The following is a 26363-nucleotide window of genomic DNA, read 5'->3' as shown; positions in this document are numbered from 1 at the left end:
CAGTCCAAAGATGTGCAGGTTAGGTGGATTGGCCATGATAAATTGCCCTTCGTGTCCAAAATTGCCCTTAGTGTTGGGTGGGGTTACTGGGTTATGGGGATAGGGTGAAGGTGTTGACCTTGGGTGGGGCGCTCTTTCCAAGAGCCAGTGCAGACTCGATGGGCCGAATGGCCTCCTTCTGCACTGTAAATTCTATGATCTATGATCTTATTGATATGTTTTAGGAGGGTTTTAAATGTTATCGTGAAATATTAATGTGGCAACATTTACTTTCCGATAGGATTTTGAACGAGCATCTTTACACGTCTATATCAATTTGGCTCTGCTAAGTTAAATTACACATACTGACAGAGTGGATATTTCTATTCAATAAAAGCTGTCAGTTGTGAAGAACCTCTTTTATTCCTGTGAGCAAATTATTTAAAAAAATTGTATTTGGCCATGTAGAACTCCCATTCATTTTTTTGTCACCAGGCAGCTGAAGTGAGTTTGTTCAGTGAGCAGCATACCCCATGGAGTCTCCGGCATTATCTTTGCAGCTGACGGGCTTGACGTGCATGAACCAGGATTTTGGGGCTCTAGCTCAGATTCTAAAAGCCACACAAAGCTGAAGAAATTAAAATTAATCGGCCGAATTTCCGGTGGAATGGCAATCAATGTCAGAATGTCACTGCTCTTCTATTTCCCTCTCTTGGTCTGGAGTTTTGGAGTGTTCCGGATGCTGTGTAATTGCCCAATGGAAGTTGAAACTTTCCAGGAAATTCCTGTGCCGTCCCTGCGTGGGGACTTCCAAGGACGCCCCCAGCGCATCTTCTGGATTACCTCTGGGGCACAACCATCCGGAGATGGGAAATTCTGGGCCATTTAATAGATTTTTCAGTCCTACGTTTAAACTGTGTGTTAGAACTTATCAACTTCAGCAATCCTTGGGAAGCTGAAGTCACTCAAGTGCCAATGTGAACTGCTGGTATTTGGCATCATTTCGTGTACCAGCGATGTTGGCGAGGGGTAGCAGGGTGGGAGGGGAGCAGTCACCTTTATGGCCTTCTGGCTCATTTAAATACCCAGACGCATGATTTACCTGATGCCCGGGACTCAATGGCCACGCTGGCAAGATTTCGCTAGGGCGCCGTGTAATACTGGTACACACAAATGTGGACCGATCGTAAAGGCAGCTGGGGGGGGGGGGATGGTCTCCCAGGCCATTAGAGACCCCGGGTGGTCGGAGACAGGGCACTCTACCAGGCACCCAGGCACCTCGGCACTCCCAGCCTGTAACCCTGGCAGTGCCAAGGTGCCCAGGTGCCAGGTTGGCACTGCCACATGTTGGGCCTGGTGGGGCCTTGCCAGGTAAATGGGGGGGGGTTAAGTGGGAGTTTCCCGGTGGCCTCCCCAAGTTTGGGGGGGGGCGGGTGGGGAGGAGGTTGAAAATGGGGGGACCTTGAAAGGGATTGAGGGGCTGTTCCTGGGGGCCTCCGCAAGGTTGGGAGGGTGAAGGGCGGGGGTCAAAAACACAGAGGGGGTCTAAAAGTGGGGGTGGGGGATGGGGGGGGGGGGGGTTTGGGGCTGCTAGACAGTTCTGCTTCAAGGATGTTTTCAAGTGTGACATCGAAGTCCCAAATATCTATCTGCACACCTGGGAGTCTGTGGCCAATGACATGGGGAAATGCCAACATCGCTGATGGAATCCTGATGTTGATGAATCCTTGTGTTTTCTCTCAATAAAAGGATCGATTCCGTGCGATGGTAAAAGTTTACTTTTGACTTTAATGTTAGGCAGTGCGACTGACGATACACGATTTCTTATACTTTAATAAAACAATTCGGCCAACTGGCCAGTACAAAACCCAATAAACTTGGAAGATATTTAGAGGTGATTTGAAGAAGGACAGGCTTAGAGAGAGAGGGAGAGAGAGAGATAGTTCGAAGTGGTTCGAACAAAGTCTAACTTGCTGGGCTCCTCTCTTTTAGGGAGATGCTTATATTTGGGTTAACCCTTGCTTTGTCTCTAATTGGTTCTTTGCACAGAGGACCCTGTCTTTGGTTTGCCCAGCTAGATGCCCGTCAATTAGCTGATAAGGTTATCAGCGATGTACCGTCAATTACCACGAGAGGAGAATGGTGGAACAATCGAGGCTTTATTGAACAAGATGTTGTGCCTCCTGTAGCTGGAACCAGAATGACTGCAGCGCAGGAGAGCATACACATTTATACACCGCCAGGGCGGAGCCAGCAGGCAGGGATTTACCATTGTACCTCTAAAATACGGGCAGTGCTGTAATACATATAATATACCACTGGAGGTGTTCACCACATTCACCCCTGTTAAAAAAAGAGTCCTGCGGGGGTGATAGAAACATTACAAATTAAGTCTGTCGGGGGCTTTGACCCTCCTCCGCGATCGCCTCAGTCCTGGTGGTGATGTGGGCACCGACTTGGTCACCTGTGACTCCGGGAGCGTGTTGTCCTCGTCTTCGTCACCCCCGAATGGATCCAGTGGGAGGACAGATCCTGCTGGGGTGGGGGCTGCGGTGAGGTTCGCTGTAGGGAGAGTGAGTGGCGCAGGGGTGAATGAGGCAACCGGGAGGGGGGGGGGGCGGTGTTAGGTCGGGGGTCGTGGGTGGGGACCCAGTGGGTGCCAGGTATCGGAGGGAGACTGTGTCTTGGCGCCCGTCGGGGTGTGCCACGTAGGCGTAAGGCAGGTCTGCAGGTAGGAGGTGGACCTTTTCGACCAAGGGGCCCGATTCATGGCTCCACACATGCTTCCGGAGGAGTACGGGTCCAGGAACTGTCAGCCATGTTGGGAGCAAGACCCCGGAGGTGGACTTCCTGGGGAAGGCAAACACACATTCGTGAGGGGTCTCGTTAGTCGTGGTGCAGAGGAGCGATCGGATGGAGTGGAGCGCGTTGGGGAGGACCAACCGCCAGCGGGAGACTGGGAGATGTTTAGACCGTAGGGTCAGCAGGACGGCCTTCCAGACCATCCCGTTCTCCCTCTCCACCTGCTCGTTTCCCCGGGGGTTGTAGCTGGTCGTCCTGCTCGAGGCGATGCCCTTGCTGAGCAGGAACTGACGCAGCTCATCGCTCATGAAAGAGGATCCCCGACTTCCGGTTGCAGCGATGTGGAGCTAAGCCGCACGTTTCGGCAGCTCCCGCGACAACGGACTTTCGGGCTCCCCAGAGGAGCCCCAACGGAGCTTTTTTCGAATTAATCCCGTGTGGGAAGGTGCAGTGAGGTCCCCCCTCACAATATATGGCAGAGATCAGTGGTGGAACGACGAGGAAAGAGGCCCTGGAGCAGAGACCAAAACGAGGGGAAAAAGGCAAGATGGCAGAGGGCGGAGAGCGAGCAGCGTGGGGGCCAGACCAGCAGGAGTTCCTCAAGCAATGTGTGGAGGAGCTGAAAAAGGAGGTGCTGGCGCCAATGCTGTTGGCGATCGAGGGGCTGAAGGAGACCCAGAAGACCCAGGCGGTGGAGCTTCGTGAGGTGAATGATAAAGTGAATACCAACGAGGACGAGATCCTGGGCCTGGCGATAAATATGGAGGTGCATGAGGCGGTGCACAGGAGGTGGGCCGAGAGAATTGAGGTCCTGGAGAACAGGTCGAGGAGGAAGAACCTCCGGATTCTGGGTCTTCCCGAAGGAGTGGAGGGAGCTGATGCCGGGGCGTACGTGAGTACGATGCTCCATTCGCTGATGGGTGCGGAGGCCTCTCCGATCCCCCTGGAGCTGGAAGGGGCTCACCGGGTCCTGGCGAGGAGACCCAAGGCTGATGAGCCACCAAGGGCGATAGTGGCAAGGTTCCACCGCTTTGCGGACAAAGAAAGTGTACTGAGATGGGCCAAGAAGGTGCGGAGCAGTAGATGGGAGAACGCGGTGATCCGAGTCTACCAGGATTGGAGCGCGGAGGTGGCAAAGAGGAGAGCTGGCTTCAAACGGGCCAAGGCGGTGCTGCATAAAAAAAGAGTCAGGTTCGGCATGCTGCAGCCTGCGCGACTGTGGGTCACTTATCAGGACCGACACCATTATTTTGAAACGCCAGAAGAGGCTTGGACCTTTATTCAGATGGAAAAACTGGACTCGAACTGAGGGGATGTGGTTGTATATGGGGTTGTAAATATGGGTCAAGAATATTTCATGGGTGGGATGATGGATGGGGATGTGGGTAGAGTTCTGAATAAAATTCCTAAAATGTCCTTTTTTCTTTTCTGTAGACATGATGATGATGATGGAGAATGTGGGCGTCGGTGCTGGAGGGAGGTGAGACTCGAGGATGAGGGAACTGGGATAATGGCCGCAACAGGAGCTGTGCCATAGGGGGCGCGGCTGGTTCAAGAAAGCGTGGGCTTTTTCCCGTGCCAAAAGGGGGGGCGGGTATGGAGGAAGGTAAGGAGGAGGAGAGACTCCCACACGCGGGAGATCAACGGGAAGGCGGGGGAAGCCGGGGTCAGCAGAAGTCAGCTGACTCACGGAGTAATATGGGGTGAGCAAAAGAGCTACATGTGGATCTAGCGGGGGGGGGGGGGGGGCGGGGGAGGATGGGGGGGGATTCTAGGATTGCTGCTGCACTGTATGAGGGGGAACTGAAAATGGAAGAGGTGGTCGGGACGGGGGTTCCCCGTCTGGGGGACTGGAGGGTGCGGGAGGCGCGAGCACGGGACTGGCCTAAGATAGGAGATGGCTAGTCGGCGGGGGGGGGGGGGGGGGGGGGGGGGGGGCTAACCCCCCAATCCGGCTGATCACGTGGAATGTGAGAGGCCTAAATGGGTTGGTTAAGAGGGCCTGAGTGTTCGCGCACCTAAAGGGACTGAAGGCAGATGTGGTCATGCTTCAGGAGACACATCTGAAGGTGGCAGATCAGGTCAGGTTAAGGAAGGGATGGGTGTGACAGATGTTCCATTCGGGGCTGGATGCGAAGAATAGAGGGGTGGCAATACTGGTGGAAAAGCGGGTGTTGTTTGAGGCCAAGAACATAGTAGCGGATAAGGGAGGCCGATACGTGATGGTGAGCGGTAGGTTGCAGGGGACGGAGGTGGTACTGGTGAATGTATATGCCCCAAACTGGGACGATGCTGGATTCATGAAACGGATGTTGGGGCGTATTCCGGACCTGGAGGTAGGGAGTTTGATAATGGGTGGGGATTTTAACACGGTGCTGGACCCAGCATTAGATCGTTCCAGATCTAGGACGGGGAAGAGGCCGGCTGCGGCCAAGGTGCTTAGGGGGTTTATGGACCAGATGGGGGGAGTAGATCCGTGGAGATTTGCCAGGCCTTTGGCCAGAGAATTTTCTTTTTTCTCCCACGTACATACGGCCTACTCCCGGATAGATTTTTTTGTTCTGGACAGGGCATTGATCCCGAAAGTGGAGGGAACGGAGTATTCAGCCATAGCCATTTCAGACCATGCCCCGCACTGGGTGGAACTGGAGCTGGGGGAGGAGAGGGACCAACGCCCGTTGTGGAGGTTGGATGTGGGACTGCTGGCAGACGAGGAAGTGTACGGGAGGGTGCGGGGGTGTATTGAAAGGTATCTGGAGGCTAACGACAACGGGGAGGTGCAGGTGGGAGTAGTATGGGAGGCGCTGAAGGCGGTGGTCAGGGGAGAGTTCATCTCCATCAGGGCTCACAGGGTGAAGAGAGAGGGCAGGGAAAGAGAGAGGTTAGTGGGGGAGATTTTAAGGGTGGACAGGAGCTATGCAGAGGCTCCTGATGAGGGACTACTCAGGGAGAGATTAAGTCTCCAGACGGAGTTCGACCTGTTGACCACAGGGAAGGCAGAGGCACAGTGGAGGAAGGCACAGGGGGCGATATATGAATATGGAGAGAAGGCGAGCCGGATGCTGGCACACCAACTCCGTAAGAGGATGGCAGCGAGGGAAATAGGTGGAGTCAAAGATGGCAGGGGAACTACGGTGCGGAGTGCAGGGAAAGTGAATGAGGCTTTTAAGGCCTTTTACGAGGAACTGTATAGGTCCCAGCCCCCAGGGGGAAAAGAGGGGATGCGGCGATTCTTGGATCAGTTGAGATCCCAAGGGTGGAGGTGCAGGAGTTGGCTGGTTTGGGGGCGCCAATTGGGGTGGAGGAGTTTGTTAAAGGACTGGGGAGCATGCAGACAGGGAAGGCCCCGGGGTCGGATGGGTTCCCGGTGGAGTTCTACAGGAAGTATGTAGACCTGTTAGCCCCGTTGCTGGTAAGGACCTTCAATGAATCAAGGGAGGGGGGGACCCTGCCCCTGACAATGTCGGAGGCGACGATCTCTTTGATCTTGAAGCGGGATAAGGACCCACTGCAATGTGGGTCGCATAGACCGATCTCGCTCCTTAATGTAGATGCTAAGTTGCTGGCAAAAATGTTGGCCATGAGGATTGAGGACTGTGTCCCGGGGGTGATTCACGAGGACCAGACGGGATTCGTAAAGGGTAGGCAGATAAATACTAATGTGCGAAGGCTCCTAAGTGTGATAATGATGCCATCGGTGGAGGGAGAAGCGGAGATAGTGACAGCCATGACGCGGAGAAGGCCTTCGATCGGGTAGAGTGGGAGTATCTCTGGGAAGTGTTGAGGAGGTTTGGGTTCGGGGGTGGGTTCATTAGTTGGGTTAAGCTCCTGTATAAAGCCCCGGTGGCGAGTGTAGTCACGGACCGGCGGAGGTCGGAGTATTTCCGGCTGTATCGAGGGACGAGGCAGGGGTGCCCCCTGTCCCCTCTGCTGTTCGCATTAGCAATTGAACCTTTGGTCATGACGTTAAGGGAGACGGGGAAATGGAAGGGGGTGGTTCGAGGGGGAGAGGAACATCGAGTGTCGCTGTACGCAGACGACCTGTTGCTGTATGTGACGGATCCAGTGGAGGGGATGGTTGAGGTAATGCAGATCCTACGGGAGTTTGGAGACTTTTCGGGCTATAAGCTCAATGTGGTAAAGAGTGAGCTCTTTGTGATCCATCCGGGGGACCAGGGAAGAGGAATAGATGACCTACCGTTGAGGATGGTGGAAAGGAGCTTTTGATACTTGGGGATTCAGGTAGCTAGGAGCTGGGGGGCACTGCACAAACTTAATTTGACGTGGTTGGTGGAACAGATGGAGGAGGATTTTAAAAGGTGGGACATGTTGCCACTCTCGCTGGCGGGTAGGGTACAGTCGGTTAAAATGGTGGTCCTCCCGAGATTTCTTTTTGTATTCCAATGCCTCCCAATTGTGATCACTAAGGCCTTTTTTAAGAGGGTAAGCAGGAGCATTATGGGATTTGTGTGGGCGAGCAAGACCCCGCGGGTAAGGAGGGGGTTCTTGGAGCGTAGCAGAGATAGAGGAGGGTTGGCATTGCCGAATTTGGGTGGTTATTATTGGGCAGCCAACGTGGCAATGATACGTAAGTGGGTGATGGAGGGAGAGGGGGCGGCGTGGAAGAGGTTGGAGATGGCGTCCTGCAAAGGAACGAGCCTGGGGGCACTGGTGACGGCACCACTGCTGCTCTCGCCGACAAGGTATACCACGAGCCCGGTGGTGGCTGCAACGCTAAAGATCTGGGGGTGGTGGAGACGGCACAGGGGTGCAACGGGTGCCTCCGTGTGGTCCCCGATCAGAGACAACCATCGGTTTGTCCCAGGAAGGATGGACGGGGGATTTCAGAGCTGGCATCGGGTAGGGATTGGAAGAATGGGGGACCTGTTCATTGACGGGACGTTTGCGAGCTTAGGCGCGCTGGAGGAGATGTTTGGCCTACCCCCAGGAAACGCTTTCAGGTACATGCAAGTGAGGGCGTTTGTGAGGCGGCAGGTGAGGGAATTTCCGCTACTCCCGGCACAGGGGATTCAAGACAGGGTGATTTCGGGCGTATGGGTCGGGGAGGGCAAGGTGTCGGCGATATACCAGGAGATGAAAGAAGAAGGGGAGGCTTTGGTAGAGGAACTGAAGGGTAAATGGGAGGAGGAGTTGGGGGAGGAGATTGAGGAGGGGCTATGGGCTGATGCCCTAAGTAGGGTTAATTCCTCTTCCTCGTGTGCCGGGCTTAGCCTGATACAATTTAAGGTGGTTCACAGAGCGAGTATGACGGGGGCGAGGCTGAGCAGGTTCTTTGGGGTGGAGGACAGATGTGGGAGGTGCTCAGGAAGTCCGGCGAACCATGTCCATATGTTTTAGTCATGCCCGGCACTGGAGGGGTTCTGGAGGGGAGTGGCGGGAACAGTAAGGTGTGAAAGTCCGGGTCAAGCCAAGCTGGGGACTAGCACTATTTGGAGTAGTGGACGAGCCGGGAGTGCAGTCGGCGAAAGAGGCCGGCATTCTGGCCTTTGCATCCCTACTAGCCCGGCGAAGGATCTTGCTAATGTGGAAGGAGGCAAAGCCCCCCAACGTGGAGGCCTGGATAAATGATATGGCTGGGTTTATCAAGTTGGAAAGGATAAAGTTTGCCTTGAGAGGGTCTGCGCAGGGGTTCTACAGGCGGTGGCAACCGTTCCTAGACCATCTCGCGGAGCGTTAGAGGAAGGTCGGACAGCAGCAGCAGCAACCCAGGGGGGGAGGGGGGCGGGGGGGACATCGCTCGTGTGGGGGAAGGGGGGAGGGGAGAGAGGGGGGGGAAAGGGTGGTTTCTCTGGGGGACATTTGAGCAAGAAAACACATGAATGATCCGGAAACTGACATATACGGGAGGAATCCAATGTACAAAGTTTTGTAACTTATTGACTTGCCATGTTCATGTCTTGCCACGCGAGTTCTTTTTCTTTTCTTTGTTACGGGGGGTGGGGGGGGGTGGGGGGGGGGGGGGGGGGATGTTTGTGAGGTGGAAAATATTGTTATTGAAAAATTCTTAATAAAAACATTTTTTTTTTTAAAAATGAAAGAGGATCCCCGATCGCTGTGGATATAGGTGGGGAAACCGAACAGAGTGAAGATGCTGTGCAGGGCTTTGATTACCGTGGCAGAAGTCATATCAGAGCGTGGGATGGCGAAAGGGAACCGGGAGTACTCGTCAGGAAGTACGTGTTGCCGTCGGTGGCGGGGAGGGGCCCTTTGAAGTCTATGCTGAGGCGTTCAAAGGGGCGGGAGGCCTTCACCAGGTGCGCTCTATCTGGCCGGTAGAAGTGCGGCTTGCACTCTGTGCAGACATGGCAGTCTCTGGTGACAGTCCTGACCTCCTCAATGGAGTAAGGCAGGTTGCGGGCCTTGACAAAATGGAAGAACTGGGTGACCCCCGGGTGGCAGAGGTCATAGTAGTCGGTCAACTTGTGCGCTGGCGCATGTACCGCGGGATAGGGCATCAGAGGGTTCATTGAGCTTCCGGGCGGTACAAGATCTCAGAATTATAGGTGGGGAGCTCGATCCTCCACCTCAAGATCTTGTCATTTTTGATCTTGCCCCGCTGTGTATTATTAAACATAAAAGCAACCGACTGTTGGTCAGTGAGGAGAGTGAATCTCCTGCCGGCCAGGTAATGCCTCCAATGTCGCACAGCTTCCACAATGGCTTGGGCCTCCTTTTTGACAGAGGAGTGCCGAATTTCAGTGGCACAGAGTGTGCGGGAGAACACGGCCACAGGTCTGCCCGCCTGGTTGAGGGTGGCGGCCAGAGCTACGTCCGATGCATCGCTCTCCACCTGAAAGGGAAGGGACTCGGCGACCGCGTGCATCGTGCCCTTGTCGATATCCCCCTTGATGCGGTTGAAGGCCTGGCGGGCCTCAGCCGTCAGGGGAAAAACTGGACTGAATGAGTGGGTGGGCCTTGCCCGCATAATTAGGGACCCACTGGGCGAAATAGGAGAAAAACCCCGGGCACCGTTTCAGGGCCTTGGGGCAGTGGGGGAGAAGGAGTTCCAGGAAGGGACGCATGCAGTCGGGGTCGAGCTCTAGGACTCTATTTTCCACTACGTAGTCAAGGATGGCGAAGTGGTTGGTGCGGAACACGCATTTCTGCTTAATGTATGAGAGGTTAAGGAGTTTGGCTGTATGGAGGAATTTTTGGAGGTTTGCATCGTGGTCCTGCTGATCGTGGCAGCAGATGGTGACGTTATTTAGGTACGGGAAGGTGGCCCGCAGCCCGTACTGGTCAACCATTCGGTCCATCTCTCGCTGGAAGACCGAGACCCCATTAGTGACGCCGAAGGGAACCCCAAGGCAGTGATAGAGGCGGTCATCTGCTTCGAACGCAATGTATTGGCGGTCCTCCGGGCGGATGGGGAGCTGGTGGTAGGCGGACTTCAAGTCTACTGTGGAGAAGACTCGATACTGCGCAATCTGATTGACCATGTCAGATATGCGTGGGAGGGGGTACGCGTCGAGCTGCGTGTACCGATTGATGGTCTGACTGTAGTCAATGACCATCCTGTGCTTCTCCCCAGTCTTCACTACCACAATTTGAGCTCTCCAGGGGCCGTTGCTGGCCTCAATGACCCCCTCCCGCAGAAGCCGTTGGACCTCCGACCTGATGAAGGTCCTGTCCTGGGCACTGTCTGCTCCAAGTGGCGACGGGTTTGCAGGCCGGGGTGAGGTTCGCAAACAGGGAAGGTGGATCGACCTTAAGGGTCATGAGGCCGCAGACGGTGAGGGGGGTAGGGGTCCGCCGAATTTTAAAGTCGGGCTTTGGAGATGGCACTGAAAATCCAGGCCGAGTAACAGGGCAGCGCAGAGGACTTTGAGCCGGAAGTTGGTGAACTCTACGCCCTCGACGGTGAGGGTCGCGATACAGTCCCCCCGGATTTGAACGGAATGGGATCCGGAAGCCAGGGAGATTTTCTGGGTGACGGGGTGTACCGGGAGGGAGCAGCGCCTTACCGTAGTGGGGTGGATGAGGCTCTCTGTGCTCCCGGAGTCAAAGAGGCAGGTCGTCTCGTGCCCGTTGATCTTCACCGTCGTCGTAGCAGTCGCGAGGTTGAGGGGCCGAGACTGATCCAGGGTGATAGAGGCGAGCTGCGGAAGATGCTGGGAGGTCCCGGGCAGACGACCTGCAGATGAACTTAGAGCTTGGATTACTACTTGGAACTATGATGTTGTTGCCATTACAGAGACCTGGTTGAGGGAAGGGCAGGATTGGCAGCTAAACGTTCCAGGATTTAGATGTTTCAGGCGGGATAGAGGGGGATGTAAAAGGGGAGGCGGAGTTGCGCTACTTGTTCGGGAGAATATCACAGCTATACTGCGAGAGGACACCTCAGAGGGCAGTGAGGCTATATGGGTAGAGATCAGGAATAAGAAGGGTGCAGTCACAATGTTGGGGGTATACTACAGGCCTCCCAATAGCCAGCGGGAGATAGAGGAGCAGATAGGTAGACAGATTTTGGAAAAGAGTAAAAACAACAGGGTTGTGGTGATGGGAGACTTCAACTTCCCCAATATTGACTGGGACTCACTTAGTGCCAGGGGCTTAGACGGGGCGGAGTTTGTAAGGAGCATCCAGGAGGGCTTCTTAAAACAATATGTAAACAGTCCAACTAGGGAAGGGGCGGTACTGGACCTGGTATTGGGGAATGAGCCCGGCCAGGTGGTAGATGTTTCAGTAGGGGAGCATTTCGGTAACAGTGACCACAATTCAGTAAGTTTTAAAGTACTGGTGGACAAGGATAAGAGTGGTCCGAGGATGAATGTGCTAAATTGGGGGAAGGCTAATTATAACAATATTAGGCGGGAACTGAAGAACATAGATTGGGGGCGGATGTTTGAGGGCAAATCAACATCTGACATGTGGGAGGCTTTCAAGTGTCAGTTGAAAGGAATACAGGACAGGCATGTTCCTGTGAGGAAGAAAGATAAATACGGCAATTTTCGGGAACCTTGGATGACGAGTGATATTGTAGGCCTCGTCAAAAAGAAAAAGGAGGCATTTGTCAGGGCTAAAAGGCTGGGAACAGACGAAGCCTGTGTGGCATATAAGGAAAGTAGGAAGGAACTTAAGCAAGGAGTCAGGAGGGCTAGAAGGGGTCATGAAAAGTCATTGGCAAATAGGGTTAAGGAAAATCCCAAGGCTTTTTACACGTACATAAAAAGCAAGAGGGTAGCCAGGGAAAGGGTTGGCCCACTGAAGGATAGGCAAGGGAATCTATGTGTGGAGCCAGAGGAAATGGGCGAGGTACTAAATGAATACTTTGCATCAGTATTCACCAAGGAGAAGGAATTGGCAGATGTTGAGTCTGGAGAAGGGGGTGTAGATAGCCTGGGTCACATTGTGATCCAAAAAGACGAGGTGTTGGGTGTCTTAAAAAATATTAAGGTAGATAAGTCCCCAGGGCCTGATGGGATCTACCCCAGAATACTGAAGGAGGCTGGAGAGGAAATTGCTGAGGCCTTGACAGAAATCTTTGGATCCTCGCTGTCTTCAGGGGATGTCCCGGAGGACTGGAGAATAGCCAATGTTGTTCCTCTGTTTAAGAAGGGTAGCAAGGATAATCCCGGGAACTACAGGCCGGTGAGCCTTACTTCAGTGGTAGGGAAATTACTGGAGAGAATTCTTCGAGACAGGATCTACTCCCATTTGGAAGCAAATGGACGTATTAGTGAGAGGCAGCACGGTTTTGTGAAGGGGAGGTCGTGTCTCACTAACTTGATAGAGTTTTTCGAGGAGGTCACTAAGATGATTGATGCAGGTAGGGCAGTAGATGTTGTCTATAGGGACTTCAGTAAGGCCTTTGACAAGGTCCCTCATGGTAGACTAGTACAAAAGGTGAAGTCACACGGGATCAGGGGTGAACTGGCAAGGTGGATACAGAACTGGCTAGGCCATAGAAGGCAGAGGGTAGCAATGGAGGGATGCTTTTCTAATTGGAGGGCTGTGACCAGTGGTGTTCCACAGGGATCAGTGTTGGGACCTTTGCTGTTTGTAGTATATATAAATGATTTGGAGGAAAATGTAACTGGTCTGATTAGTAAGTTTGCAGACGACACAAAGGTTGGTGGAATTGCGGATAGCGATGAGGACTGTCAGAGGATACAGCAGGATTTAGATTGTCTGGAGACTTGGGCGGAGAGATGGCAGATGGAGTTTAATCCGGACAAATGTGAGGTAATGCATTTTGGAAGGGCTAATGCAGGTAGGGAATATACAGTGAATGGTAGAACCCTCAAGAGTATTGAAAGTCAAAGAGATCCAGGAGTACAGGTTCACAGGTCATTGAAAGGGGCAACACAGGTGGAGAAGGTAGTCAAGAAGGCATACGGCATGCTTGCCTTCATTGGCCGGGGCATTGAGTATAAGAATTGGCAAGTCATGTTGCAGCTGTATAGAACCTTAGGTAGGCCACACTTGGAGTATAGTGTTCAATTCTGGTCGCCACACTACCAGAAGGATGTGGAGGCTTTAGCGAGGGTGCAGAAGAGATTTACCAGAATGTTGCCTGGTATGGAGGGCATAAGCTATGAGGAGCGATTGAATAAACTCGGTTTGTTCTCACTGGAACGAAGGAGGTTGAGGGGCGACCTGATAGAGGTATACAAAATTATGAGGGGCATAGACAGAGTGGATAGTCAGAGGCTTTTCCCCAGGGTAGAGGGGTCAATTACTAGGGGGCATAGGTTTAAGGTGAGAGGGGCAAGGTTTAGAGTAGATGTACGAGGCAAGTTTTTTACGCAGAGGGTAGTGGGTGCCTGGAACTCGCTACCGGAGGAGGTAGTGGAAGCAGGGACGATAGGGACATTTAAGGGGCATCTTGACAAATATATGAATAGGATGGGAATAGAAGGATACGGACCCAGGAAGTGTAGAAGATTGTAGTTTAGTCGGGCAGTATGGTCGGCACGGGCTTGGAGGGCCGAAGGGCCTGTTCCTGTGCTGTACATTTCTTAGTTCTTTGTTCTTTGTTCTTTGTTGATCAGCGGTGGCGATGAACGGTCAGATGAGCAGAGGTCCTGAGGCGCGGTCCAAAATAGCGCTGAAGATTGCGGCGCCCACGGGGCGCACATGGCGGGCGGCATCAAAGGGATTAGGAGAGCGAAGAGAGGGCATGAACAATCTTTGGCGGATAGGATCAAGGAAGACCCCAAGGCCTTTTACACATATGTGAGAAATATGAGAATGACTAGAGCGAGGGTAGGTCTGATCAAGGACAGTCGCGGGAGATTGTGTATTGAGTCTGAAGAGATAGGAGAGGTCTTGAACGAGTACTTTTCTTCAGTATTTACAAATGAGAGGGGCCGTATTGTTGGAGAGGACAGTGTGAAACAGACTGGTAAGCTCGAGGAAATACTTGTTAGGAAGGAAGATGTGTTGGGCATTTTGAAAAACTTGAGGATAGACAAGTCCCGCGGGCCTGACGGGATATATCCAAGGATTCTATGGGAAGCAAGAGATGGAATTGCAGAGCCGTTGGCAATGATCTTTTCATCCTCACTGTCAACAGGGGTGGTACCAGGGGATTGGAGAGTGGCGAATGTTGTGCCCCTGTTCAAAAAAGGGACTAGGGATAACCCTGGGAATTACAGGCCAGTTAGTCTTACTTCGGTGGTAGGCAAAGTAATGGAAAGGATACTGAGGGATAGGATTTCTGAGCATCTGGAAAGACACTGCTTGATTAGGGATAGTCAGCACGGATTTGTGAGGGGTAGGTCTTGCCTTAGAAGTCTCATTGAATTCTTTGAGGAGGTGACCAAGCATGTGGATGAAGGTAAAGCAGTGGATGTAGTGTACATGGATTATAGTAAGGCATTTGATAAGGTTCCCCATGGTAGGCTTATGCAGAAAGTAAGGAGGCATGGGATAGTGGGAAATTTGGACAGTTGGATAACAAACTGGCTAACTGATAGAAGTCAAAGAGTGGAGGTGGAAGGCAAATATTCAGCCTGGATCCCAGTTACCAGTGGCGTACCGCAGGGATCAGTTCGGGGTCCTCTGCTGTTTGTGATTTTCATTAATGACTTGGATGAGGGAGTTGAAGGGTCGGTCAGTAAATTTGCAGACGATACGAAGATTGGTGGAGTTGTGGATAGTGAGGAGTGCTGTTGTCGGCTGCAAAGAGACATAGATAGGATGCAGAGCTGGGCTGAGAAGTGGCAGATGGAGTTTAACCCTGAAAAGTGTGAGGTTGTCCATTTTGGAAGGACAAATATGAATGCGGAATACAGGGTTAACGGTAGAGTTCTTGGCAATGTGGAGGAGCAGAGAGATCTTGGGGTCTATGTTCATACGTCTTGAAAGTTGCCACTCAAGTGGATAGAGCTGTGAAGAAGGCCTATGGTGAGCTCGCGTTCATTAACAGAGGGATTGAATTTAAGAGCCGAGAGGTGATGATGCAACTGTATAAAACCTTGGTAAGGCCACATTTGGAGTACTGTGTACAGTTCTGGTCGCCTCATTTTAGGAAGGATGTGGAAGCTTTGGAAAAGGTGCAAAGGAGATTTATCAGGATGTTGCCTGGAATGGAGAGTAGGTCTTACGAGGAAAGGTTGAGGGTGCTAGGCGTTTTCACATTAGAACGGAGAAGGATGAGGGGTGACTTGATAGAGGTTTATAAGATGATCAGGGGAATAGATAGAGTAGACAGTCAGAGACTTTTTCCCCGGGTGGAACAAACCATTACAAGGGGAAATAAATTTAAGGTGAATGGTGGATGATATAGGGGGGATGTCAGAGGTAGGTTCTTTACCCAGAGACTAGTGGGGGCATGGAATGCACTGCCTGTGGAAGTCGGAAACATTAGGGACCTTCAAGCAGCTATTGGATAGGTACAGGGATTACGGTAGAGTGATATAGTGTAGATTAATTTGTTCTTAAGGGCAGCACGGTAGCATTGTGTATAGGACAATTGTTTCACAGCTCCAGGGTCCCAGGTTCGATTCCGGCTTGGGCCACTGTCTGTGCGGAGTCTGCACATCCTCCCCGTGTGTGCGTGGGTTTCCTCCGGGTGCTCCGGTTTCCTCCCACAGTCCAAAGATGTGCAGGTTAGGTGGATTGGCCATGATCAATTGCCCTTAGTGTCCAAAATTGCCCTTAGTGTTGGGTTGGGTTACTGGGTTATGGTGATAGGGTGGAGGTGGCCTGTTCTGCACTGTAAATTCTATGATAATCTATGATTAATCTAGGACAAAGGTTCGGCACAACATAGTGGGCCAAAGGGCCTGTTCTGTGCTGTATTTTTCTATGTTCTCTGGTCTATGTTCTCAAGATGGCGGCTCCCACGGGCCGCACGTGGCTTGCGGTGGGGAAGGTGGCGGCACCCACGGGCCACCTACACGGGGGAACTATTGGACATTGCAGGAACTACGATGACCCCTGTTGTTTATGGACGCCAGGAGGGGTGTTTCCCACTTATCGTGGTGTGTGGCCATGGGCCCAGCCTGTTGGGTCAGGACTGGTTGCGCCATTTGCGGTTGCAGTGGCAGCACATCCCCCAAACAGTTTCTGGAGGGTTGACTGAGGTGCTAGGACGATACCCAGATGCATTCCAGCCCGGTTTGGGGAAAATAAAAGGGGCCGTAGCCCGTATCCAAGTCGAACCAGGAGCCATGCCGCGCTATTTCCGGGCGCGCCCGGTGCCTTACGCCTTGCTCGAGAAGGTAGAAGGGGAGCTCACTCGTTTGGAGACTTTGGGTATTCTCCCAAGGCCCGTCCGTTTCACTGACTGGGCAGCACCAATTGTACCTGTAATGAAGCCAGATGCCGTTGTTCTCTTGTGCGGCGACTATAAGCTTAACAGTGAATACGGCTTCCCGACTCGATCGATATCCAATGCCTCGCATAGAGGATCTCTACGCAAAGCTTGCAGGCGGACTCTCGTTCACAAAATTAGATATGAGTCACGCCTACCTACAGTTGGAGCTGGACCCTACCTCCCAACCATATGTAACGATTAATACACACCGGGGCCTGTATGAATATACACGTTTGCCCTTTGGAGTATCCTCTGCCTGCGCTATATTTCAACGTGCTATGGAGGGCATTTTGAGAGGCTTACCGCGTGTTGCTGTCTACCTAGATGATGTTTTGATCACAGGGACGTCGGAGCAGGAACATTTGGAAAATCTGGAGGCTGTCATTAGACGCTTTTCGGAGGCTGGAGTCCGTTTACGTCACACAAAGTGTGTCTTTCAGGCGAAGGAAGTAACCTACCTGGGTTATCGGGTGGGACCGCGAAGGTTTGCACCCCATCACAGAGAAGGTGCGCGCGATTCAACAGGCCCCCGCCCCGACTAACACTTTGCATCTTCGTTCTTTTCTCGGCCTCGTAAACTATGATGGGAAGTTCCTCCCCAATCTGGCAACTACGCTGGCCCCGTTGCACCTTCTGCTAAAGAAAAATCACACCTGGGTTTGGGGTCAGCCGCAAGAAACCACTTTCCGGCGGGTAAAACAACAATTGTTGTCGTCTGGGTTACTAACCCACTATGATCCTGGAAAGCCTTTGCTCGTCACATGTGATGCATCCCCATATGGTATTGGGGCCGTCCTGTCCCACAAGATGGAGAACGGGGCAGAGCGGCCAATAGCTTTGGCCTCCCGCACATTGTCTGCAGCGGAAAAAACGTACGCGCAGATCGAGAAGGAGGGCCTGGCAGTGGTCTTTGTGGTGAAACGTTTCCACTAGTACGTGTATGGCCGCCACTTCACTATCATGACTGATCATAAGCCTCTGCTGGGACTTTTCAGAGAGGATAAGCCAATACCGCCCATTGCTTCCGCACGGATCCAGCGCTGGGCTTTGTTGCTCGCTGCATACGAGTATTCTCTGGAGCAAAAACCAGGAACGCAGATAGCGAATGCCGACGCACTGAGCCGATTGCCTTTATTGACCGGCCCCATGTCGACCCCCACGACCAGTGAGGTGGTTGCAACCCTCAATTTTATGGACACCTTGCTTGTCACGGCATCACAAATCCATGAGTGGACCCAGACGGAGCCAGTCTTGTCAAAGGTTCGGCACATAGTCCTGTATGGTGGGCAGCATAGGCAGCTCCCAGGCGAGTTGTGGGCATTTTCCTCCAAGCTGTCAGAATTCAGCATGGAGACTGCATCCTCTTGTGGGGAATGCGTGTGATTGTCCCGGAAAAAGGACAGGAGCTGATACTAAGTGACTTGCACAATGGGCATCCAGGTGTGACCAAAATGAAAATGTTGGCCCGGAGTTCTGTCTGGTGGCCAGGCCTCGACACCGACATTGAGAAGGTGGCCCAAAACTGCTCCATTTGCCAGGAGCATCAGAGGCTTCTGCCAGCCGCGCCCCTACATCACTGGGAATGGCCAGGGCAGCCTTGGGCGCGCTTGCATGCGGATTTCGCCGGCCCTTTTCAAGGATCCATGTTCCTTCTATTAATCCATGCCCAGTCCAAATGGCTAGAGGTGCATAAGATGCTAGGCACAACGTCCTGCGCAACAATTGAGAAGATGCGTTTGTCTTTTAGTACGCATGGCCTCCCCGAGGTGCTGGTCACGGATAACGGCACTCCATTCACAAGTGAGGAGTCTGCGAGGTTCATGAAGATGAACGGCATACGCCATATCCGCACTGCCCCTTACCACCCGGCTTCAAATGGGTTGGCGGAGCGCGCAGTGCAGACATTCAAACGAGGCCTAAAGAAGCAGTCTTCTGGGTCAATGGACACGAGACTGGCTCGCTTTTTGTTTTTGTATAGGACCACCCCCCCATGCGGTGACTGGGACTGGGGTAGCTCCCGCAGAACTCCTAATGGGCCGGAGACTTTGCACCCGCCTTAGCATGGTTTTCCCGGACATTGGCGCAAAAGTACGCCGCACACAAGAACGGCAGGGACATGGTTTTTCTCGGCATTGGCCAATTCGGCAGTTTGCGCCTGGTGACCCAGTGTTCTTTCGGAATTTTGCTGGTGGTGCCCAGAGTGTCCGTGGCATAGTCTTTCGCCAAACGGACCCTATATCTTACCAGGTGCAAGCCCAGGGTCGCCTCCAGCGCAAACACGTAGACCACATTCCAGAAGACTATCCTTCCAAAGATTCCCCACCCCCCGGAGCTCATTTCTACAGCCACAGAGACCAGAGACAATGGAAAGTAGTCCTCACAATCTTCCTCTGGTGCCTCACTCAAAGCCGAAGCAGGTTGTTACAGAACCGCGTGGAGATAGAGACGCCGAGATGACGGAGGCAGCAGACTCTGACTCCGAGATGGAGACACAGGACGCATCAGAGGGGGAATCCTCGGGCCCACGTGCCGTGGATGTACAACCGTTACGCCGTTCATCACGGAAGCGCCGGTCTCCGTCTCATTACACGCCGCCCGATCCAGCGCCTCATGCAAATGGTGTCCGGCCTGCGGCAAAACGAGTCTGACGCCCTCCTTCGCCAGGGTCTTCGGTGGATTCCTTGGACATTGGGTGGGAGGGATGTTATAACCTGCCTGCTTACAATTGGCTGGGGACTAATGACAATCCCACAATCCTCTGGGAGTATGAGCTTCCCCAATGAGGAGAGCGGAGAAATCATTAGCAGACTCCCTGTATAAATAAAGCTGGCCAGTTTGGAACCAGCAGGAAGGAGTGAGCAGCAAGTGAAGTTGCTGCTGCTGTTGTATATATATGTTATTGTAAATAAATGTTATTTCTTTGTATCCTTAAAACTCGTGCTGGATTCTTCATGGCCCTCACAAAAATCCTTTAGTTAAAACTGCATCAAGCAGCAGCTGTGTTATCTGAAGCAGCATAGCACAACATCGATGACCCCCTTTCTGCTAAGTCGAGGCATTGGGGGCCCTGGAGGCCACGATGGAGGGTCTAGGGATCGGGGTTCCATTTTTAAATGGCGGTGCTCGGTAGTGCAGGAAATGGGACTAAGCGCCGCCCCAGCGGTGCAGCCCTCACCGAGGGCCAGAGTGAAGCAGAGTCCCATTTAATGGCAGGGTCGTTCTTGGTGCTGCTAAACGGGCCAATTTCCGTTTCATTTCCGTTAAATTCTTTTTAAAAAAAATATATTTTAATTCAAATTTTTACATATTTTCAACAAAGAAAAACGAAAAACAAAGAACACATAAATAAACATCTTACAACTATGTCCCGAATTCCCCCAATATACAAACCCCCCATTAAACAATAATAAACACAGCAGTAAACACAAAGTACAGCCCACCCCCCCCCCGGATTGCTGCTGCTGCTGACCACCCCCTAATGCTCCGCTCGAAAGTCGAGGAACGGTTGCCACCGCCTGAAGAACCCTTGCACAGACCCTCTCAAGGCAAATTTTACCCTCTCCAATTTAATGAATCCTGCCATGTCGCTGATCCAGGTTTCCACGCTTGGGGGCCTCGCATCTTTCCATTGTGGCAGAACCCTCTGCCGGGCTACCAGGGACGCAAAGGCCGGAATATCGGCCTCTTTCGCCTCCTGCACTCCCGGCTCGTCTGATACCCCAAATAGTGCTAACCCCTAGCTAGGCTTAACCCGGGTGTTCACCACCTTAGACACCGTCCTCGCAATGCCCCTCCAGAATCCATCCAGCGCCGGGCACGCACAGAACATATGGGTGTGACCACGAATGCTCCAGTATCCGACCCCTCCACTCCCTCCGGGAGACCCAGAATCCGCAGGTTCTTCCTCCTCGACCGATTCTCCATGTCCTCAAACTTCTCCTGCCATTTCTTGTGCAGCGCCTCGTGCGCCTCTACCTTCACCGCCAGGCCCAATATCTCATCCTCATTCTCCGAGGCCTTGTGCCGCACCTCCCGGATCGCCGCCCCTTGGGCCTTCTGGGTCTCGACCAGCTTGTCGATCAAAGCCTTCATCGGCTCCAGCAGCTCTGCTCTCAATTCCGTGAAGCACGCTTGAGAAACTCCTGCTGCTCTTGCAACCACTGCGCCCACGCTGCCTGGTCTCCACCCGCCGTCATCTTGGTTTTCCTCCCTCGCATTATTCGCTGCACCAAAATCACTTTTTTCACCGCTCCACTCCTGGTCCAATCCATACAGTGCCGGGGAAATCGTACTGTCACCTTCCCACACTGGGAACCATCGAACAAATGCCGCTGGGGCCCCGAAAAAGAGCCCAAAAGTCCGTTTCTGGTGGGAGCTGCCGAACGTCCGACTTAGCTCAGCGTAGCCGTAACCGGAAGTATTTCCGTTAAATCCTGCCCAATACCTACAAAAGTCATTTCTTTCTGCCTCTGAATTCTCTACACCTTTTAAAAGATTGAACATCTTCACCAGGAAGCGTGAGGGCAGGATTCTCCGTCGGCGGGATCCTCTGCTTCGCCGGAAGCGCACTCATGCCCTGGGATTTCTCAATGGCATGGGGCTGCTTACAATGGGAAGCCCATTGGCTGGCTGCCAGGACAGAGAATCCCGCTGCCGGCGGGGGAGCGGCGCACCATAAAATTGGTGCGGCGGGACGGAGAATCCCACCCTTCGTGTTTAACCTAATACTTGTAAATCATAGAATCATGTAATCCATGCAGTGCAGCAGGAGGCCATTCTGCCCATCAAGTTTGCACAGACCGTCTGACAGAGCACCCTACACAGGCCCACCCTCCCACCTGTAAATCAGTAACACCACCGAACGTTTTAGACACTAACGAGCAATTTAGCATGGCCAATACACCTAAATGATAGCATGAGGAGCAAAATTATCTGATCCACAGTTGCTTTGCTGTATGACAGCACCAATTGGTATTGCTAGATTGTTAAAGCTGGATAATGTTTAAAAGATTCATTTACAGGATGTGGGCTTCGCTGGTTAGGCCAGCATTTATTGAGCATCCCTAGTTGCCCTTCAGAAGGTGGTGGTGCGCTGTATTTTTGAACTGCTGCAGGTACACCCACAGTGCTGTATCAACATTTTGACTCAGTGATAATGAAGGAACGGCGATATATTTCCAAGTCGGGGGGTGACTGACTTTAAGGGGAACCTCCAGGTGGTGGGGTTCCCTGGTATCTGCTGCTCTTGTCCTTCTAGATGGTAGTGGTCGTGGGTTTGGAAGGTGCTGCCTAAGGAACCTAGGTGAGTTACTGCAGTGCAGCTTGGATTGGATTTTGTTTATTGTCACGTGTACCGAGGTACAGTGAAAAGTATTTTTCTGCGAGCAGCTCAACAGATCATTAAGTACATGAAAAGAAAAGGAAATAAACGAAAATACATAATAGGGCAACACAAGGTACACAATGTAACTACATAACACCGGCATCGGATGAAGCATATAGGGTGTAGTGTTAATGAGGTCAGTCCATAAGAGGGTCATTTAAGAGTCTGGTAACAGCGGGGAAGAAGCTGTTTTTGAGTCTGTTTGTGCGTGTTGTCAGACCTTTGTATCTCCTTGTAGATGGTACACACGGCTGTCACTGTTCCTTGGCGATGGCGGGACTGAATGTGGAAGGGGTAGCAATCAAGTCGGCTGCTTTGTCCTGCAGCGTACATGTTGGATTGCAGGCTTTCATTAATTTATTAGCTATATGTATTAAGTCATAAATTCTAGAGCGAACCTTGTTATCATTAGTACATTATTGTACAGAGTTGCTAAATTGATCCACAATTCTTGCAGCAAAACAAGTAGTTATTACAGTCTAGATGGAAGAGATCAGAAATATATATTTTTTATAATAATCTTTATTGTCACAAGTAGGCTTACATTAACACTGCAATGGAGTTACTGTGAAAAGGCGCCACATTCCGGCACCTGTTCGGGTACACGAAGGAAGAATTCAGAATGTCCAAATTACCTGACAGCAATCAAATAAGTTATTTTGTCATAGAGAAAGGTCAATGATAAGGGGCTTTATTCTCTGCAGTCTGTGCCGAAATCGCATTCTGCGCGGGGGCGGAGAATGACCGTTACGATGAAATCAGGAATCGCTTGCGCGCGATGTACGCGTCGCGGCTAGGGAGCCATTGACAGAGGACCTCCCGCAATTCTCAGCGCAAAACTGTCCGAGTTCCCGACGGCGTGGTTCTGACCATGTATCAGCCGTCTGGCGGCCACCCTGGTGGGGGGTGGGGGGATCGATCACCGGGGTGGGGCCCTCATGGGCTGCCAGGGGAGCGATCGGGCGGCACGAATCCGCGGGTGCGCGCGATCCCGGGGGGGGGGGGGGCCTCCATTTCGGATCTGCTTCCGCAGTCCGAGTCCACCATGGCACACGGGCAGCCGCTGCAGGATGCGCGGACTCACTACCGGAAGTGCGGGGCCCCGTATCCGCAGCCAGAGCTGCGAGGAGCACTCCAGGGCCCTGCCAGCCCCTGCAAGATAGGAAAGTCCAGAGTGAAATGCTGGACATGGCCCCATTTTTGGAAAATCGAGCCTAAGATATATTCCTTGTAAATATATTGCAACATTATTAACGTCAAATTCCTTTGTCACTGATTTTTTTGTTTCTAATTCAAGGCCATCAAAATGTTTCACTTATTCTTGTTGGTTAGTCTTTAAGCTATCAAACTACTCTACTTTCTCAAACTTTGTTGCTGTCATACCCTGGCCTGGTGGCTATCCTCCATCCTAAGCATTTTCTACCACATCTATAGGATCTGCTGTTTTATTTTGCGAAGTTGAGTTGTCTTAATGAAATAAAATAGAGTAGGACAATGAGTCTATGTAAAGGGAAAAATATTTTGAATGATGTTGACATTTCAGTAGCAAGTTGCATTGATTTATTTTTCTGGACATGCTCTGTCCTGGGCAAGGTAATTGAGGATAACTTTTGGATAATAACCTGGAATATATTTAATCCAGAGCTCAGTTTGTAATTATTTTCATGATTCTTGGGATGTGTGTACTTCTGGCATGGCCAGCATTTGTTGGCAAAACATTTTCATTAAGTGGGTTAGTATATCAGAATAGATTTTTTGGATTCATCAACATGTAAACTTCAGCTCAAACAATCACAACCCCTGATCTTTTATGATATGGTTTGTTGCTAACTGTCCAATGTCTTCCTTTGGCCTGCACCTCGCTCTCCCTGATGGTTTCAGATAGATTGCTCAATTTGAATAAGGCAAGCTGAGAAACCAGATTAAAGACGAAAGGGGCAGACAAATTCAAAAAGAACTATCAATCAAATCTATGTGAAATTAATTTAATGGCTCCCTTCTCAGCTTTGTGGCTGGCTGCAACATTTACATTCTGAAAAGGGAGAATTTATTGCATTTTCCTAGTTGCCCTGAGAAAGTAGTAGTCAGTCACCTTCTAAAGCAATTCAATCTTTATGGTTGAGTTTTAAACAGAAAATTCCAAGTTATGACTAATGACCATAAGAATAATACGTTTGTTCAGTTTAAATAACTGAACTAGTTCCAACCCAGATGTGCTGTCAAAGAAAGATATCAATAATACCAAGATACAAGACGTTTGTGAAATAGATCCAGTCATGGTTTGAAGCAGATATGCATTAATATTAATACATTTGGTTCAGAACCTGAAGAAAAAGATGACCGTGTTTATAGTTTCTTCACTCCATGTAATAATAATCTTTATTGTCACAAGTAGGCTTACATTACCACTGCAATGAAGTTACTGTGAAAATCCCCCAGTTGCCACACTCCGGCGCCTGTTCGGGTACACTGAGGGAGAATTTAGAATTCAACTAACAAACACGCCTTTTGGGACTTGTGGGAGGAAACTGGAGCACCCGGAGGAAACCCACGGCAAGCAGACACGGAGAGAACGTGCAGAGTCTGCACAGACAGGGACCCAAGCCGGGAATCGAACCCAGATCCCTGGCACTGTGAAGCAATAGTGCTAACCACTGTGCTACCACGCCATTCAATTATAACCAAAAATGATTATTGAATGCAGCCCTCCTCAACTAAACAGACGTTTGTAAGGAATTAGCTTTGAATATTTTTCATTAAGTTTTGTATCATTTTCTCTGTTGCAGGAAGGAGGGGTGGCAGTCCTATTCAAACTGTGCAGGCAAGAGGGTCCAAGTTACTTGCATGTGCACGCACTCAGAGCACTGGCACCAATATGCAGTGTGGAGGAAGGCATCAATGAACTTGAGAAGGTATGACATTCAGTGTTAAATAGAAGAGACAGTGAACTTTCTTGTCTTTAAACTGATATGTGGGCAATGGAGTTTTCAACATTTCAGAAGAATGCATTACGACTAGGGTATATAATTAATCAAACTTGATTCTGCACATAATCTCGAAGTTGTTGGAAAAAAACTGCAAATCAAGTTGTGTCCTGATTTGAATTACGTTGACTTTATTGAATGTCATTGATTATGACATGTAATTGGCAGCAATATTCTCCAATAATGCTCAGACGTCTATTAGCAAGCAATAGAGGTAAATGAGTAAGGGAGCACTTTGTAACACATTTGTACCAGTGATGGTCTGTCTATGAGTTCATGCCATTCTAATATTTGTTTTGTTATCAACATTTGTTGGTGCCTTGGTGATAAAGTGGGATATAACTTTCTCGGAGTGGCAATCCATGCCCAATTATTTACATTAAATTGCTTCAGTGTCTTGTCTTATCTGACTTTCTGGCTCAGATCTCGGGTGGGCTGTTGGAGTGGTGGCAGTGGGATCCCTGGATGTGAGTTGGGAATATGGGAAATGTCTGACCTTAGAACATAGAACATAGAACGATACAGCGCAGTACAGGCCCTTCGGCCCACGATGTTGCACCGAAACAAAAGCCATCTAACCTACACTATGCCATTATCATCCATATGTTTATCCAATAAATTTTTAAATGCCCTCAATGTTGGCGAGTTCACTACTGTAGCAGGTGGGGCATTCCACGGCCTCACTACTCTTTGCGTAAAGAACCTACCTCTTACCTCTGTCCTATATCTATTACCCCTCAGTTTAAAGCTATGTCCCCTCGTGCCAGCCATATCCATCCGCGGGAGAAGGCTCTCACTGTCCACCCTATCCAACCCCCTGATCATTTTGTATGCCTCTATTAAGTCTCCTCTTAACCTTCTTCTCTCCAACGAAAACAACCTCAAGTCCATCAGCCTTTCCTCATAAGATTTTCCCTCCAAACCAGGCAACATCCTGGTAAATCTCCTCTGCACCCGCTCCAAAGCCTCCACGTCCGTCCTATAATGCGGTGACCAGAACTGTACGCAATAGAGGACACAGAGGACCTTGGATGGCAGTGGGGGAGTGGGGGGGGGGGGGGGTGCGTGGAGGTGAAGGGATTGTGGAGATGTGCATTGAGAGGATGGGGAATATTATGGGGGGATCGCTAATTGCAGGGTGTGGGGAAGGGTACCTCCTGGGGATTTGGCTTTGTTGTGGGAGATACATGGGGCAGTTCAATCTGGGAGCGGGATGCTCCGCGAACCGGCGGGGCGGGCAACTCCGGCGTCGAGGAGTGGCGTGAACCACTCCAGCCTCGGGCCGCCCTGAAGGTGCGGAATCCTCTGCACCTTCAGGGGCTAGGCCAGCGCCAGAGTGGTTTGCGCTGTGCTGGCCGGCATGGAAGGGGCTTGGCGCCTCGCCAACCGGCGCCGAAGGACCTCTGCCGGCATGTGCGAGTGGGCGCAT

The 26363-nt window shown here is 51.4% G+C and overlaps 1 protein-coding gene across 1 annotated transcript in view; it reads left to right on the top strand.

The window, feature by feature from the left end:
* The window catches only part of LOC140384586 (protein inscuteable homolog), a 517726-nt gene that overhangs the window by 272274 nt on the left and 219089 nt on the right, over positions 1-26363 (top strand). Inside the window, exon 7 of the mRNA XM_072466414.1 lies at positions 24737-24862. Coding sequence (XP_072322515.1) covers positions 24737-24862 — 126 coding nt within the window. The remainder of the gene's footprint in view (positions 1-24736; positions 24863-26363) is intronic.

This window comes from Scyliorhinus torazame, chromosome 10 (assembly GCF_047496885.1).
Source record: "Scyliorhinus torazame isolate Kashiwa2021f chromosome 10, sScyTor2.1, whole genome shotgun sequence".
In the NCBI taxonomy this organism is placed as follows: Eukaryota; Metazoa; Chordata; class Chondrichthyes; order Carcharhiniformes; family Scyliorhinidae; genus Scyliorhinus; species Scyliorhinus torazame.
Note: the sequence above shows the minus strand (reverse complement) of the source record. Positions and strands in the feature narration are given on the sequence as shown.